The 16,470-nt window shown below is 34.9% G+C and overlaps 1 protein-coding gene across 1 annotated transcript in view; it reads right to left on the reverse strand.

The window, feature by feature from the left end:
• ERC2 (ELKS/RAB6-interacting/CAST family member 2) overlaps positions 1-16,470 on the reverse strand; it is a 527,385-nt gene that overhangs the window by 264,628 nt on the left and 246,287 nt on the right. The window contains exon 12 of the mRNA XM_049826970.1: positions 8,077-8,212. Within this exon, the coding sequence (XP_049682927.1) occupies positions 8,077-8,212 (136 nt within the window). The remainder of the gene's footprint in view (positions 1-8,076; positions 8,213-16,470) is intronic.

Consider the following 16,470-nt stretch of genomic DNA (forward strand, 5'->3'; position numbering starts at 1 on the left):
CTCCTAAATGTCCATCCATGTTTACAATCTCAATTTATATTTATATTAGGTTAGAAATCTGAAGATAAGTACACTAGCTGTGTCTTCAATAGTCTTACATGTGTTTGAAATGATTAGTCAGATTTTTGTAAGTATGCACTTCTAATCTGGTAATAATTTTTTAATTTATTGTACTACATCATCACAGCCTTATTAATTTTTTCTATTATCCATTGCCTGAGTCTCCACTCAAAGATATTTTTTTATAGATTGGTTATCAATGTGTCACAGAAAAGAGAATTTTGTTAACCTTACTTTTTAAAAATGTCTATTAAAAATTCATGTTCAGCTACATGAAATGTATGTTAGTTCATTAATGTAATAGACTATATACAAACTTAGCCAAAAATTGCTCACTTACACTTGGAATTAACTCACTTGCTAAAAAGTATTTGCAACAGCTTGAACAAATGTATCCAGTCAAAAAAATTACAGTTTAGTGTGAAACTTTGGAAATAAGGTTGGTTTTGAAAATATTTCTGCATGGGCTACAATATTAAATAGGATATCTATAACACAAGACCATCACAGTCTTTGATCTTAAATGTCAGGTGCATCATTAAGCTTCTGCTTTAATTTTAGAAAAGTTCTGGTAAAATAAGTTTTTAACTCACTAAAACCATAATAAAAATAAGTTTCTTTTCTGTATTTTCCACAAACAAGTCTGTGGGAGCTTTAAAGGGAGAACTTCATTCTAGCTGTAGCTTTCCTAATCTTCTGAATTTGTCAACTGAACTGGTTCCAAAACCTTATGGTTCTTTAACTTACACAAAGACTGAAAGATTTGTTGCAGCTGAGTCTTACACAGACTTACAAAAGACACAGCTTTTGTTTCAAAATATTCTATCTGATAGCAGAAATCTTAGCAAGAGTTAAGATCTTCACAAGCATTGCAGGCCATACCTATCCTTTCTCTTGCTTCTGTACATATTTCGAAAAGTCTATCTCCATCATATCTCATCTGTGTGTTCTGACTGCTCATAATATTGAGAAAAGAAAAGCAAGAGTGGTAATCTATTTCCCCTTATCCTCTGCCCACAACTGAATGAGAGGTAGGGAGAAACTCTACTTATCAGAGCCAGACCACAAGGTGCATTTCATGCATGCACATTGTGGAAATCGGAGAAGAATGGTGTAAAAGGCAAAATCCCTATCTTATCCCACAAAATGACCAGTCTTCCGAAGACAGAAACATACAGAATCTCCTAAACACTCAAAATTATTAAAGCCTTCCAGAGAGGTAAAGTTCCACCTTTGGATGCATGCTTAAACTAGAATTCACTTTTAATACAATAACTCATGATTTTAACCTCTGAAAAGGTTGAGGTTTCTCACTGCATATGTATTTCAGCACTAACAAATATAAAGCTGTGTGTTTATCCAATGAATTCTCTCCTGCCTTATGTCAGATACGTACACTAATGCTTGTCTATGTAACAGTCATGACTGTTTCCTCTGTCTCTGAACTGAGTACACGGTTCTGTTCATTTTTATTTGTAAGACTTCATCTCATTCCCTAGCTTCCTCTTTTTATTAATATTATAGTTTCAAAGTTTTTGAGACAATGCAGTAGGAAATACACTGCATTAAGAGAAAAATCATAATAAATTAATGTCACGTATACCCCTTGTTTAGGCCATGCTTCTATTTTATTTTAAAAGACATAGACATAACATACGGCAATGTGCTATGTCTTCGGTATATTTTCTATTTCTAGAACTATTATGGAGATGAAAATTATACGCTGAAGCACACAAAAATAAAGAAACAAATCTGAGTTTGAGGATTCACGCTGCCTAGCTGTGAAATCTCTTGGGAGCTATTTTTAGTGAGATATCACAGATATTCACATGGCAAGAATCAGACAGCAGTAATATTAACTACCCAGTGTTTCTATCTCTTTTGATAGGACTTTCTCCTGATCATGTTTTATTCATTACCTAAGAATAAATTTCCAGCCAGTACAAAACTACTGAAAAACTAGAATTCTTGCCTTGTCTCAGTATGTCCAGTGACAAACCAAGGCTGACATGCTGGACTCCATTTGAAAAGCAAGATATTTACACCTGGAAAATGTACATGTATACACAATCTGCTTCACAGTACTTCAGGCTTAGAGCATTGATCAAGCTCCCTGTATATGATATTTGAAATCAATGAGAACACATTGTCTCACTCAAAAACATTTTTTTTTAGTGAAATATCTCTTTTTGGCATGTGGATTTCCGCCCAAAGAAAATCCAAGCTACCTAAAAGAGAACTGTGACAAATAAACCAAGCATTTAAAACATTAGGAGAGTCAAAAACTTTTCCAGCAGATAAACCAGAAGAAAAGGCAGAAATACACAGAAGCTGTGTAGATCGGAGCAGAATAGGGTATTAAACTTTTTCACTTTGTTTTCAGGCTCATCCTTGTACCTCTCTTTTGACACATATGCGTTGAACAGTTTACATAAAGTTTCCACAGAGAAGTGTTTCTGAACTTAGTACAGATATGATTCCATAAGGTTTGATTAACTTATTAAATTGATTCTTTACATTTATGAAAAGTATAATCAGACAAAACTGGACATTTAATTTCCTTTGAAGCTATGTGATGAGACATATGGGAATATAATTACATGCACATTCTTACTGTTTAGAGAAAAGAAAGGACTTTGTTGTTGTTGTTGTTGTTATTACAGCAGGTTTGAAAATCAGAATTAAAACCAAACCCAATTTCTCAATGTTATGCAAATGTTTTCTTTCCCAATTCTATTGAGGTAACAGTGTTACTGGAACAAACATGTTCCATACAAGAATTAAGAAAAACACGTCTCAGGAAATAAATGTCTCGCATCTATAACTTGTCAAGATCCTGCAAAGAGACTTAGGAATTATGCATAACTTCATGACAAGATACTTGTATATTTCTTAGCTCAGCATTTCTCAGAAAGGCTTATCTTTTTAAGACAGACAAAAAAGAGAGAAAAATGAAGGCATGTTAGATACACCATTCTCAAAAATTTTCATGATAAAGTGTTCAAGGGACAGCTCTCCTGCTGTGATGCTTTATGTAATATATGACCATCATGTCTGGCAAGATTTGCACAGGTCTGCCCTTGATTTGTGGAAGGAAAAAGCAGAAAACCTCACAACTATTCTTCATTCCCCAGAATTAATCTGAAGTCTGGCTCCCTGATGTTTCCAATTTTACAGTGATCCAAATAACGCCCCAAAACCACACCTGAAGCATCACTCACAATTATAGCTGATAGCTGAGGGAGACCAAAGTGAATTCCCTCCCCAGGCACCCCAGGGCACTCTCCGTTACAGCAGTGGCCCTGGAGTGCTGTGAGATGGGGCCATCGGAGACTCAAACTTGACCTGTAAGCACTGATGTGTAGGATATGAATCAACTTTGAGAGGCTTTTATCTGAAAAGATAGTGAAAAGTGTCATGAATATACACAATGCTACAAGCCTCAGGAACTATTACATAGTATTGAAGCTTCAAAGAAACTACAGACTTCTGAACTTCTTCCAACCTACAGAAAGCAAGTGGACAGATGAATGGGTAGAGCTTCAGTCCCTACTTGAGCTGTGCGAAATGGATGGCACTTCAACCGATTGCTTCAGTTTGCCCTGAATGACTCCCTGAACGGTCCATGGACAATTATACTAGCTTTCTTATTACATCTTTTCCAGTACTTCTGCAAAAGGGATTGAGACTTGGCTGGAGTAAGTGTAATTTGACTAGTCTAATTGCTCTTCAATTCTCAGCTGAGCTTATCACAGCTAGCCAACAGCCAGCTTATCACAACTAGCCAACAAATACAATCATTACGTCAGGCCAGAGAATTTTAGGATATACTTTACCCTAACAGCTCAATACATCATTCACAAATGTAACAAGTACACTATAGACACAAGCACTATGTGTTATAAACACCTATAAACATAGGGTGATTCTACTAAACATAGTAGAAGGTATTCTAAACAGTAAGAAGAAAAGGTGGTCAGATCCCTATGGTTTACTAAGGTGTTAATTCAGTATTTATTGAAATACGAGTTAATTTTATTTTTAATTAGCAGATGCATAGTACTCCCAGAAACTTGTTTTTCAAACTATTTCATATATCTCATATCATGTGTCTCCCCACAGATCCTCACTTACTTAATTCTTTAGATCACTACTATTACATTTTATTAACTCTATATATTATTTATAAACCAAAATTTAGAGTCAAGAGTGATCAAGTATTCTATTCTGTCAGATTATTCATTTAGTCAACTCTTACATCCCAATTTAAATTCTGTATATGTTCACATCACTAGAAGAAGTTCAATTTATATTTTGCTTCCTGGAGAAAGTATTGTACCTTTGGTTTCTTAGGAAAGAAAATAAATTTCCCTGTTACATACTACGTTATATGTATGGTTTGAAACACATGCCTAAATAAGTTCAAATCTAGAACACTCACAAATGTAGCTGCATACTCAGACCTGCAGAAAGCAGGTGTGTTCCATCCCTGCCCCCAGGCATTTGTGGTTAAACATTACGCGAGCAAACGTTTATCTTATGCCAAATACATTAAATAGTTTTATGTGACCAGGTACAAAAGCCTCATATCAAAATCACCCTGAAATAACAAGTCATGCAGGCCAATCAAAACCGTAACTGCATCCACCAGTGCTCTTGATCAAATTTTTTGAAAGGAAAAACTTGCATTTGAAGAGATACTTGCTCTTTAAACAACTCCACAGAAGAGGAAAGGTTTTTTTAAACAACAATTTTTTTTATGAAAAAAGTACCTTTGTATACCAAAATGATTGGAGCTTTAGAGTTTGTTTGGCTTTTTAACCAGTCAACCACCTGCTTATCAGATTCATATAAGAACAAGACTTGATGCTGTCACCTAATATTTGTAACTACCTTACACATATAAAACAAATAAACCATACCAGTGAAAAACTTTAAATCAAAAGTGTCTCCTATCAGCAGAATAAATGCACATCAGAGTCATGTTACCTCCACTACTCAATGCCAAACTTTGCTTTACTTACAAGATTCACTATGGTGTTTATGTAGAACAATCAAAAGCTCCCCAAATCTTGCAATGATATGGAAATCTCAAGCTCCTAATACGTGAGGCAAGGACATGTTTCCATTAGATGTAGAAGTAGTATCATGAGCTTTTACTGGAATAATGAATTTTGTGATTAATTTTCAAAACTTCTACAGAGAATAACAATTCCTCTACCTCACAAGAAAAAAAGCCCCAGATACTACCACCACCGCACCTTCCTTAATCTTATGAAAGAAGCAATCATACAAGCACACTTGTTATCAAGCCCATTTTGGAAAGGGTCCCTTGAAGCAGTGAAATGGTATCTGTCTCCTGTACCTGCTAGACCAAAACAACTCTGCTGGAAAGGAAAGGGAAGGAAAAAGCTGCCAGATGTTCATCAAGTTGGGCTGCTTTTCTCCATCCCCCTACATTCACCATGTTTCCTTAGGGATTTACTTGAATACAATAGTGTTGCAAGGGTCAACCTTTGATCCGCAACTGCACATCTCCAGGTATTTTATTGCTCAATCTGTAAAGTCAAACAAGCCATTTTCATTCAGGTGGATTTGCCTCCTCCATGATCCACGCAGCAACAGTCAAATTCACTAAAGCAGCAAACTGCAATGAGAGAATACATCCAGCCCTGCATGAACACAACAGTCAACACTAAGAAATAAACCAAGGAAATGAGGAAACATTTTAGACACAGGAATACAACAGCTAGTTATGGCAGCAAACTGATGAGAGCAGCAGATTGCCTGTTTTGCTTACGCCAGAGAAGGCAGGATTAGCTGTACCAGCATGCCAGCAGCACAGACAACCGATACGCACTTCCTTCTGTTCTTGCAGCTACTGGAGGAAGAGTTGGGGAATGCAAAGCACCTACTGACAGGCAGAAGCAGCTGGGATCCTCTCTTTTTCACTTTGCCAGCAACTCAGCAAGTGTAGGATGGGCCACAACACAAACACACATACATTACTGAAAGTAAGATGTTGAAGTATACAATATTAAAATATTTTTTAAGGCGTAGTAACAGAGAAATAACAGTTCTTAGTTAACTGGTTTTCATAAACCATTCTAAGCGTGTAAATGCTTTATAGCAGGAGAACAGCATAGATGAGCTATACACCAGACAAGGTTTTTCCTTTCTAAATTCAGGCTATTCAGCCATACTGCTTCCATTTAGTAGACCCATTCTCATGACATGACTTGAAAGGTCCAGTGTAGCAGTTACATCAAAGACCCTAGGAATGACTTCTATTCCCTAGTGATCACACCCCTCTGATAGATTTCCAAAATAATACTGAAAAAAATAAAGTTCTAATATATTCTCTTTACTGAACCACATTAATTACAAGTAGTTGCTCAACACTGCAATTTAATTTTGATACATCATAATGTGAGACCACATACTTCACGAGGTTTTATTACTATATCACGTGCAGTAGAATGCACGGTGATGCAATCAGTATGTAATGACCAAGGTTATAAAGTATTCATAATACTATACAGATGCATAAATAATGTATCATTTCCTGAACTTGATTCTGACATACAGTTTCACCAACAGAAGCCTGAAGAGAGGTGTTGGTGTTAATTTCTCCATTTTGCATGTAGGTACACATGCGAAACACAGTACCATACGAAGCATGTGAGGGTCAAATTCCACCTATTGGAAATTTTCCAGAAACCCATTATATTAACCAGATCAAGGGAAAATTGATATTTTGCACTCTAAATTAAACTTCCCCACAAACACTGGCTACGAAGACATTGATGTTGTTGACAGAAATCAGTACTTCTCTTCATAGTTTTTCATGGTCAGATCTCAGAGCAGTCAAGCATCAAACCTGTTTTGTGGCCTTTAATACAAATTCCCTAGTATGTAATGTATCATTTAACCAGATCAGCTAATTATCTTTCAAATCTCGGTGCCTGAACTCAGTAACTTACAAACAGTAGAAATCCTCCTAGAACAACGTTCAAAGTCTATCTTAAATTAAAAAAAAAAGAGAGATATAGGAGATCCTTTTCTTTCCAACCATAAGAAAAGAGTTGCTGATGTAGTAACTGTGCAGTAATGATTATAAGAGATCTGTCAAATAAGGCAGCTATAGGTGTCTCCAGTGCTCCTCTATGCTACATCTAAGTACATAAGGTAAAAATGATCTTTGGTAAGGATTCTAAATTCATCATTACCCTGTTAGACAACCTATCCTCACCCTTTTAATACACTACATATGCATGTACAGTGAGTTAGTAAGATCAAATCTCACTCATTAAATGATCTGAGTATGCGACCAGATGATGATATCTCTGCTGATATAGAATTTCACTCCCAGACAGTGCAACTTAATGTGAAGAGCTACCACTAGAAACATAGAACAGGAAGGGGCTCACGGGTCTCAAATGTTGTGGCATTCAATCTCCACACTGGAAAATATGGCAGAATTTCTGTTATGCAATTGAATGCTCTTGAAAAACAAAATTGCATTTTACAGAGCTAATCACCCAGATATGAAAAGGTCTGCCCAGTAAAAAAATAAAATTAAATTAAAAAAAAAAATAGCACCACACTACTATGTAATATTCAAACATGCTGAACATTCATAACCACACTATATAACCTCACGATGGCTTGTGGATATAATGCTGTGAATAGCATAGGAATAGAATCCAGAAATTATAATTATCCTTCTGTTTTCTGACTCTCCTCAAAACAAGCTCTAATGACTTACTTGCTTTTAAATAAGTAAAATACAGTCCTTGTGAGGAGAGGGCTTCAAATTCTATAGTTTTTTCCTCACCCTAAATAGTAAATATTTCAGAGATGCAACTGAAATCAGTAATGCATGCTCTGGTAGGAAAGGAGAAAGCCATCAGGTCTTTGTGGGAAGAGATTCCTTATACATCCTGGAAGACACACAGTGAAACAGAAGTGTACCATCTTTGATGGTTTTAAAACACAATTGAAAAATAAACTCACTTGTAAATGTTGAGAGTTGTCAGTCATATTGTCCTCTCGCCTACGAACTTCTTCCAGCAACTGTGCATTCTTCTTTTTCTCCATTTGCTGATTGTGCTTCAGATTGGCAACCTTCTTGTTTTGGTCCTTCATATGTCTAAGAATTGTATACACATATGCATTAGTGTTAATGACTGCAATCAATTCTTTTTCTCTATAAATTAACTTGTGACTATGACACAGGACATCGACTCTCCAACAGATACAAGTATTCCAAGTATCAGATGTAAACAATTAAACCTCATCTTGTTTTCAAGATGGCATATAAAATTAGCTTTAATACCATCAGATTATAAAATGGTAAAGCAATTATTTGAGCCTACAAGATTTTTTCTTTTTCATTTGCTCATGAATACTCATACCTGTTCTAAACACCACAGAGAAAAACTGTTGTTGTAACACAGTGATATTATCCAACAATCCTTACACAGTCAGTGAGTTTGGGAACAATTTTAATGGGTGCTTTAAGTAGTATTAATTTCAAAGCAAGCAGAAGGGGAAGGTGATGACTAATCTATGTTGTGAAATTCTATTTTTGAAAACCTGGACTATAAATACATTTCTGAGGATTAAAGTGTGATGGGGTAGAAGGTCAGGTCATAAATATGCCATGAAGAATGAAGGATGCCTTTACAAATAGCTTTGTACATAACAAAAACATTATATTTCTATCTTTTTTTAATAATGAGACTTCTTTCTACAAAGATTATCAACAAATAGATTCATGAGTAACCTCTAATGAAAATGAAACAACCTTTACCACCATTATATATTTTCTTTTCTTAAGACTGTACTCAAGTAAAAAAAAAAAAAAAAAAAAAAAAAAATTTATTTCTATGTTCAATTATATTTTGCTGTGGATCTTATTCATTAAGTTACCAGAAGCATTTCTGATGCTGATACTTAGCATACCTCCCCTTAAGAAAGAAGGCAAGCTAATTTTGCCTGACAGGCACTGAAAAAAATATCCTTGCAGTAATGCTTTCTACCTGCTTGGATTCTTAGATATTATTTTCCCAACTTTCTTTGACTTTGAGGAATTCACTCCCTTTTATCTATTTAAAAATAAAGTCATGTGCAAATTCCTACTGAGATCTACTCACTAATCCTATTTTGGCAAATGAAGAGAATATTATTCAATGCCCAAAAGGATCACTGAAAATGTCTCTGTTGCTTCCACATTAGAACTTTCAGTGAAAAAAAAAAAAGCTATAGAATATATTTCTTGCACTGATTTTATTATGCTAAAGAAACCAGGTCATTTTGTATTTACTTCTATCACTGGTTTCTTTGTCCTACCACTGTTTTTTTCACTATTATTTATACTGAAAACTTTACAGTGAAGGTCTAATCAAAAAATGTTGCCATGGTATTAAAAATTCTTAGAAGACACTTCATATACAAGTTTGTAAGTACCATACATAACAGAAAAGCTAATCTATTATTCCTAAAAAAAGTAACTTCAACTTACCTAGAAAAATAAAAGTGGCAACAACTAATTAAAATAAAAATCTTTGCTTTTTAGAAGAATCTACATCAAGCTCAGAGATAATTTTTTAAAAAGACAAATATGAATTCCTCTTTTTGAAAAACAGATTTATCCTATCATTGTGCTCAAGAGTTTGAATCAGCCTGTTAAGGCACAAAAAGATAGATTAGCCTAACTGATCATCTGTTTACAGCATTTGTCTTCTGTACTCATTTTTTAATGTTAGAAATAAAATTTGTGAAGATTGTACATACCATAAAGGTAAAAGAATCCCCAACAAGACATTGCTACCAGAAAATAGACCAGTTTCAGGGAGGAAAAAAAAAATTTAAAGCCATCCTTTCTAAACTTTTTTTTTTTTTTTTTTTTTTAGTACAATCATTTCTATATTACACAAAACAGTGACTAGAAGATGAACAGCTGAGCTTCTCCAGGTTGAACCAACTCTAGTCAGGAGTTAGCATTTTGCAATGCTAAAGACTTTAAGACTTTAGCCTGTATCTTCCTTAAATAGTCTCAAATATCTTTTATAGCACCCAGATACCCAGATATAGTTCTAATAAACTATACACCTAAGGCTTTCCCCCCTTTAGACATAACTTCAGCAAAACTACAAGACTCCTAAGAAACAGCACCTTTTCCCCAGCTCAAAGAGAGCGCCAGTACAGCACTACAGCTCTCTCTTGGTAGATTTCTGGCATCATGTTTAAATCCGCAAATTAAGTTCACTTGAGAATAAGAAAAATACACTACACGATGGTCAGAAGAAACCTGCCTACATGAGATCTACCTCAATACCCCTGGGAGTATAGCATAAATCACCAATATTTTATCATAGTGTTAATTTTCTGAAAAACACAATGCTAACCAATAATAAGCAAGTAATATGACAGTGCTAAAACCAGCAGGGATATTTCTGTCAAAGTTACAGTGACAGATTAATAAAAAAACAACCAGAAATTGTATATTCCAGTTTAAAATTGCTTCTAGGGCTTAAAGAATATAATGGGTTTAGCTACCGAGTTATTTATTTTTTGCTAAATTTCCTCAAGAATTTTAGAGTGATGCCCTTTGTCTTTCTAAATCAAGTATTCAACTATACATGAGATGCTCTGTGCAGCTTCAAGTGAAAACCAGTTCTCTTTCATGGGTCCATGTTGCATAGACCTAATTACCATAAAACCAAAATGAATATTAGAAAAAATGACTTTCACAACTTCATATATAAATGTGGTATTTGGCAGAAATTTTGGTGGTGTAATATGACTTTGTGCTGTTAAAATATAAAATGGTTTTCAATCCAATGCTCAGTAAGTGATAAATTAATTTATATTTAATCTCTAAGAAGTTCAACGTTATGCCAATGTTAACTGCTTCTTTCATCACCCTTCCCATTTCACTTTCTGTCTAATGCCACATTGAAAAGTAGAACATGGTAAAGCTGCAAAGGAAAACATCTGGTGCCTGTGATATGCAAAGTCTAGAAGAGAAGGAAATAAAAGAAAGCTGTGTGGTAGTCTCTCTTTCTTCCACAACTGACTACATGCCTATGGAAATGAGAAGAAAATGCTACAGTTAAAAAGCCTAGCTGACTAGTTTTCTTTTAGGCCTGCATTAAAGGTACAGGAGGAGCTCAATACAGGAAATAAATACAAGAATGCATTCCCCACCAATTTTTTTATTTTTTTTTTTAATTTTTTAACAGCAAATATATCAAATATAATCCTTGATCGAGTATATTTTTTTACTATGCTTGCTCTGGTATTTTTTCACATGGCTCTGTTTTTAAAATGCTTTTGAATAAAATAGAAGATTAGGATAAGTAAAAATTATGCACAAGAAATAGAAAAATATTTGAGATCAGTACACAATCAGCACAAAATATCATATGCCATTACCATAGAAGCCATAAAACACCCACATAATTTACTAGTAGTTATGCTGATACGCATAGTTGAGTCTACATTATTCTTTATCACAAGGAATTAGTTTCATGTGTTCTGCTACACTGTTTCAATTTAAAGCTGAAAGACCACAAAATTCATTAGACAGAATAAAATAAATTAAAACATTACTGTTTAAGATATATGTCTTCAAAATCTGGAATGTATGCTGCAGGGGTCTGGGCAGTAGAACTGATCTTAGCATCACACGTTAATCATATTCTGGTACTAAAATATAGGCAAAAGTAGTCTTTGTTGAATAGCCTCACTGCCCAAAGCAGTAAGATGAAATCCACAGCTTTCTGATTTTCCACATTGTTCTAGTTCATTTTGCAGTTGGGTATCTATTATCTTATAGTGAGCTAAACTCTTTAACCACTGAACTAGGAGTTACAGTCACCTCAAACAAGTTATTATAGAATACTATGCTGTGTTTGTAATTTTACTAACTTCACATCACTGGAAAGCCAGTCTTCAAACGCGTTCTAAAGCACCCAAGCCCAGAGCGCACTGACGTGGTGCCAACACCACATTGGGCTTAAAGAAATGATGTTCTGAGCTCATGATAGGAGCAGTCTAAGAAGCAGTGTAGATGACTAACACTTTACACATTGCTTAATCTTGGCCAAACATTAAAATGGCTGGTTAATGACACTTTTTCGGTTAACAAATTTAAATTGCTGTTTGTGTTCCTATGGTTGTAGCCAGTCAGCAATTGTCATAAAATATCTAGCAGCTTCATCTATGGACAAAAAAAAGAATTCAGAGTGGAGCTAAGCTGTCTTCAAAATGGAGCTAGAATGTAAGCGGGTGAAGGGGGATGGGGGAAGGGGATGGGGGAACCGGATGGGGGAAGGGGGAAAGGAAAAGGGAAGGGGGAAGGGGGAAGGGGGGAAGGGAAAGCAAAAGGGGGAAGGGAAGGGAAAGGAAATGGGAAAGGGAAGGGAAGGGGAAGAGAAAAGAGAGAAAAGAGAGAAAAGAGAGAAAAGAGAGAAAAGAGAGAAAAGAGAGAAAAGAGAGAAAAGAGAGAAAAGAGAGAAAAGAGAGAAAAGAGAAAAGGAGTCCTGTTCTATACATAGTTACAAACTGAAGGACCTCATGGGCATCTTCCAATTCATTTGATCATTCAATATAGAGAAGCAGTATGCAGCAAACACCCAAGCCACATAAATACTAGATGACAATGATACTGGAAGTTAATAAGGAAGAGATGAAGAACACCACATACAAGAAAAAATTCTAAATAAAATTTGATTCTTCTAGTACATTAGACATTCATTCCTAATGCAGAGAAAAAGATTAAAGTAACATACTTCTCTAGAAAGTACCTTACTGTATATTAAATTGAATTTATTTATTTTTTAAACCTAGATCAAGCCGTTGCTCTGACCTGTAAATACACAGTAGACTGTAGTTATTCTACTCCAGTAAAAATCAGCCAGACATAATTCCCCATTCCTCCTCCTGACTCTTCCTGATCTGGGATAAATGTCAATCATCTTTCTCAACACACAGAATGCTCCATAGCCATTAATTTCCACCTCAGCTGGGCCCTATACTTAAAATCAGGTATGTAAACCACAGCTATGCCTACAACTGTTTTCCTCAGCATCCAACAACTTTTTCAGAAAAATGGCCTTAGACCACCGAGACAGGAATCAATAGACTGTAGCAGCTCTGACTTCTGATAGTGCTGAAGAACCATCAAACTATGACTGACAAATATTTAGGTACACTTAGAATATCATAGATCCAAACAAGACAGGTGAAGGAAAAGACAAAAAATTCTTATACAGCCCTATATCTTTGTCTCTTATGAAGCCCAGACCAAAGAACCTAGAGCCTCCTTAATCTTGCTGTGCAAACAGCAAGATGTCCTTACATCAATTACACTAGCTGTTCATTCTATTTAATTTTTTAATTGAAATATCTTTGTAAGAAATAGACATCAGTGTCATGGAGACCCAGACCCTTGATCAGCAGAAAGGCAAATATTAAAACGGTAGTAGCACTTAGTTCTTGCAAGTATCAATATCACTATTTCTAATTACTATGTTTAATCATGTTCGGTTTTGTTTTTTTCTTGTTCTTCTGAAAGAGCATACAAATTGATCTCGTAGCTCTAACTACAGTACATTTAATTCCTTCAGTCCAACTTTTTGCAACAAATACTGACATTTAGTTTCTGCATATATGTATCTTTCAGATTTCATTTTACAGTAGTGTGTAACTGTAGTCTGAACTCCAATGTTTTCATCTCTGATAGCTATAGAAAATCACACTATTTCATTAAATTCCCAGCTTTAATTAGCCACCTGGGTCCCTTGGCCAAAAAGTTGGTAATGTCAGCCAAAAATAAGTGTTACATGCTTAGTATAGCCTTTACTCTATTTCATAAAGATTTTTTTTTCCTCAAAGCATCCAAAAAATGCAGACATGCAAAATACTCCCAAGAGCAAAATCTGTAACATTTTCTAAAGGAATATGTCTCTGTAATAATTTTCATCACATTAAAGAGCATTATAGTGGGACCAGCTGTCTGAAAGTCAATCAACAAATTCTCCAGCATGCTAGGAACCTGTACTCCTCAAAAAAAAATAAAAAATAAAATAAAAAATCAGAGTGCAATAAACTTGCCAAAGAATGTTTTTTTGGGGGGAAAAAAAATACGAAATACAAAAATTTAGTTGAAACAAGTAATTTCTATAAAACAGGAAAGTCTCAAAAATACATTTTAAAATTTAATCCAGTACAGATATTTTAAATAATCACATCTTCACCTATTGTTCTAGGCATGCACTGGGTAGAATACTACCAACATTGTTACTTGAAAAAATTATTTTCCTTTTTAACAGATCATCTCTTTCTCTTTTGTAGATAGTCCACACCTTTACAAAAAAATTTCATGTATGTGACCAATAAAACGAATCTTAACATGTTACTAGGCTCTCTGGATCTCAGTAGCTAGTCATGCAGAAGACCTGATCCTGTAAATCCTGTCCATGTGAATGTCCATTCTGAACTACATTACTTCAGTAAGACGCAGTAGAAATACTTCCAACAGTTCAGTTCTCACTGTCTTAAAAATGACAGTATGCATAGATTCCAATTTGATTTGTTGAGTCAAGACTGAAACAACAGCATAATGGTAATTCTTTAAAATTCCAATCCAACTCCATTTAAATCCATAAGATAGAATTTCCATTAAGATATGAACAAAGTTAAGTATTGTTCCTGGCATTTTCCTGGAATACAAATGTATTTGCTACTACAAATCTATAAACCTGAAAAACAAAGATGGGTTAGACTCTAGCAAACTGTAAACATTACAAGAGACATTAAGAGGGTTACTGACAGACACATTCCTGACACAAATATGCAAGGACACTGTTTATTTACTTACAACCCATAGATGGGTTTGTCTGGGGAAAAAAGTATTATCATGATAATAAGAAAATCTGTATCCATGACAGGCTGAAATTTTGATATGACAAAGAAAACATAACATACCTCAAATAACCATCATTCTAATGGAAAGGCCTCATGCTTGACTGCTAAATTTATTAAATAAGTTAGACTCTAGTCACCTTAAGATTTATGATATACTAATAAAGAACTAAGTACTATCTTTCTGTGCTGTCATTTGCATTTACAAAAACTCAGGTTGGGGTTTTTTTTAATCCCGATTCTATAACCTAAAGACTTATTAGTATCCAAAATGTCTTTTAAAATTTGGGGGGTTTCCTTATTCTTAATCACTCTTATTTTCTTTTTGTTAGCTAACACAATTGTCATGATGATAAAAAAATTAAAGAATACCTTAAATGCAAAACCAAAAGCAATCACCCCAACCAATAAGAAATTAATTACTTTGACACAGCCAGCATTTCCAATAGGGCTGAGCTTCAAAATAACTTTTATTCTTTCTCCCTTGATAGCAAAAAATTATATTGGGATTGACCCTTTTTTTATGACGTAGATGATGTTCAGAAGCTACACTGCTCGTACATTCCAGGCCAACTCTTTCATCTAGTTTTATGCCCTGATATAAAATGGCAGAGTAATGATCATAACCACAGGAAGAAAACAGATTAAAATTTATTAACATATAAAATAATAACATTTTATTTCATAAGCATTTTGCCTTTTTCCTTGTAAAGTGAAATCTACTGACTGCAAAACTGCAAAGCCATTTGACCATTGTACGCAATGACTTTTTCTGTGAGATCCACTGACTAGCAAACAAGTCGTGTTACAGCAACACAGGATGCTACTATTTATTGCTAGTGCATTTGTTAAGAATGAGAAAAGAACCAGCATGTCCAAAGCTGCACAGAAGAAGAGTATTCCTCATTGAAGGAAGGCATGTCACAACTGCGGTACCGAAAAGCAAAAAGGGAAAAACAAAGGTACCAAGCAGCTGTCTGGCTCTCCCAGTAAGGAATCTTTAAAACAGAAAAATGAATATATGTTGCAGGGCTAAGCATGAACTGTTTCAGTGATGCCCTACCAAAACTGATCCACAATCCACACCAAGTGCCTATTCACCACTGATACAATATACTCAACCCACAAAGCAAGTAACGTATCTAGAATGGAGCCTAAGAAAGTCCCAAAGCTATAATTAAGCAGTCTACCACTTCTAACATGTTACCCCCTCCAGAGTAATTATTTAATTTGGGCTTTGTCTCTTTGGATATTCTGACAGTCTGATGATGAAGCTGCTATGAATATCTGTTACTTTGTTAAAAATGGTGCTAACACTTGTAATACTTTCTCTGCACAGCCTCTTTATTCCATTTGATAACACTATACAATACATCCAGATTCTGAGAATATAAGCAGCCAGATAATTGTCTGCCTTAAGGAGGACATGGCTCATAATGATTCATCCACAACTGAAGTATAACATTGGTATAAATC

The sequence above is a fragment of the Accipiter gentilis genome, chromosome 23 (genome assembly GCF_929443795.1).
Source record: "Accipiter gentilis chromosome 23, bAccGen1.1, whole genome shotgun sequence".
NCBI classification, from domain to species: domain Eukaryota; kingdom Metazoa; phylum Chordata; class Aves; order Accipitriformes; family Accipitridae; genus Astur; species Astur gentilis.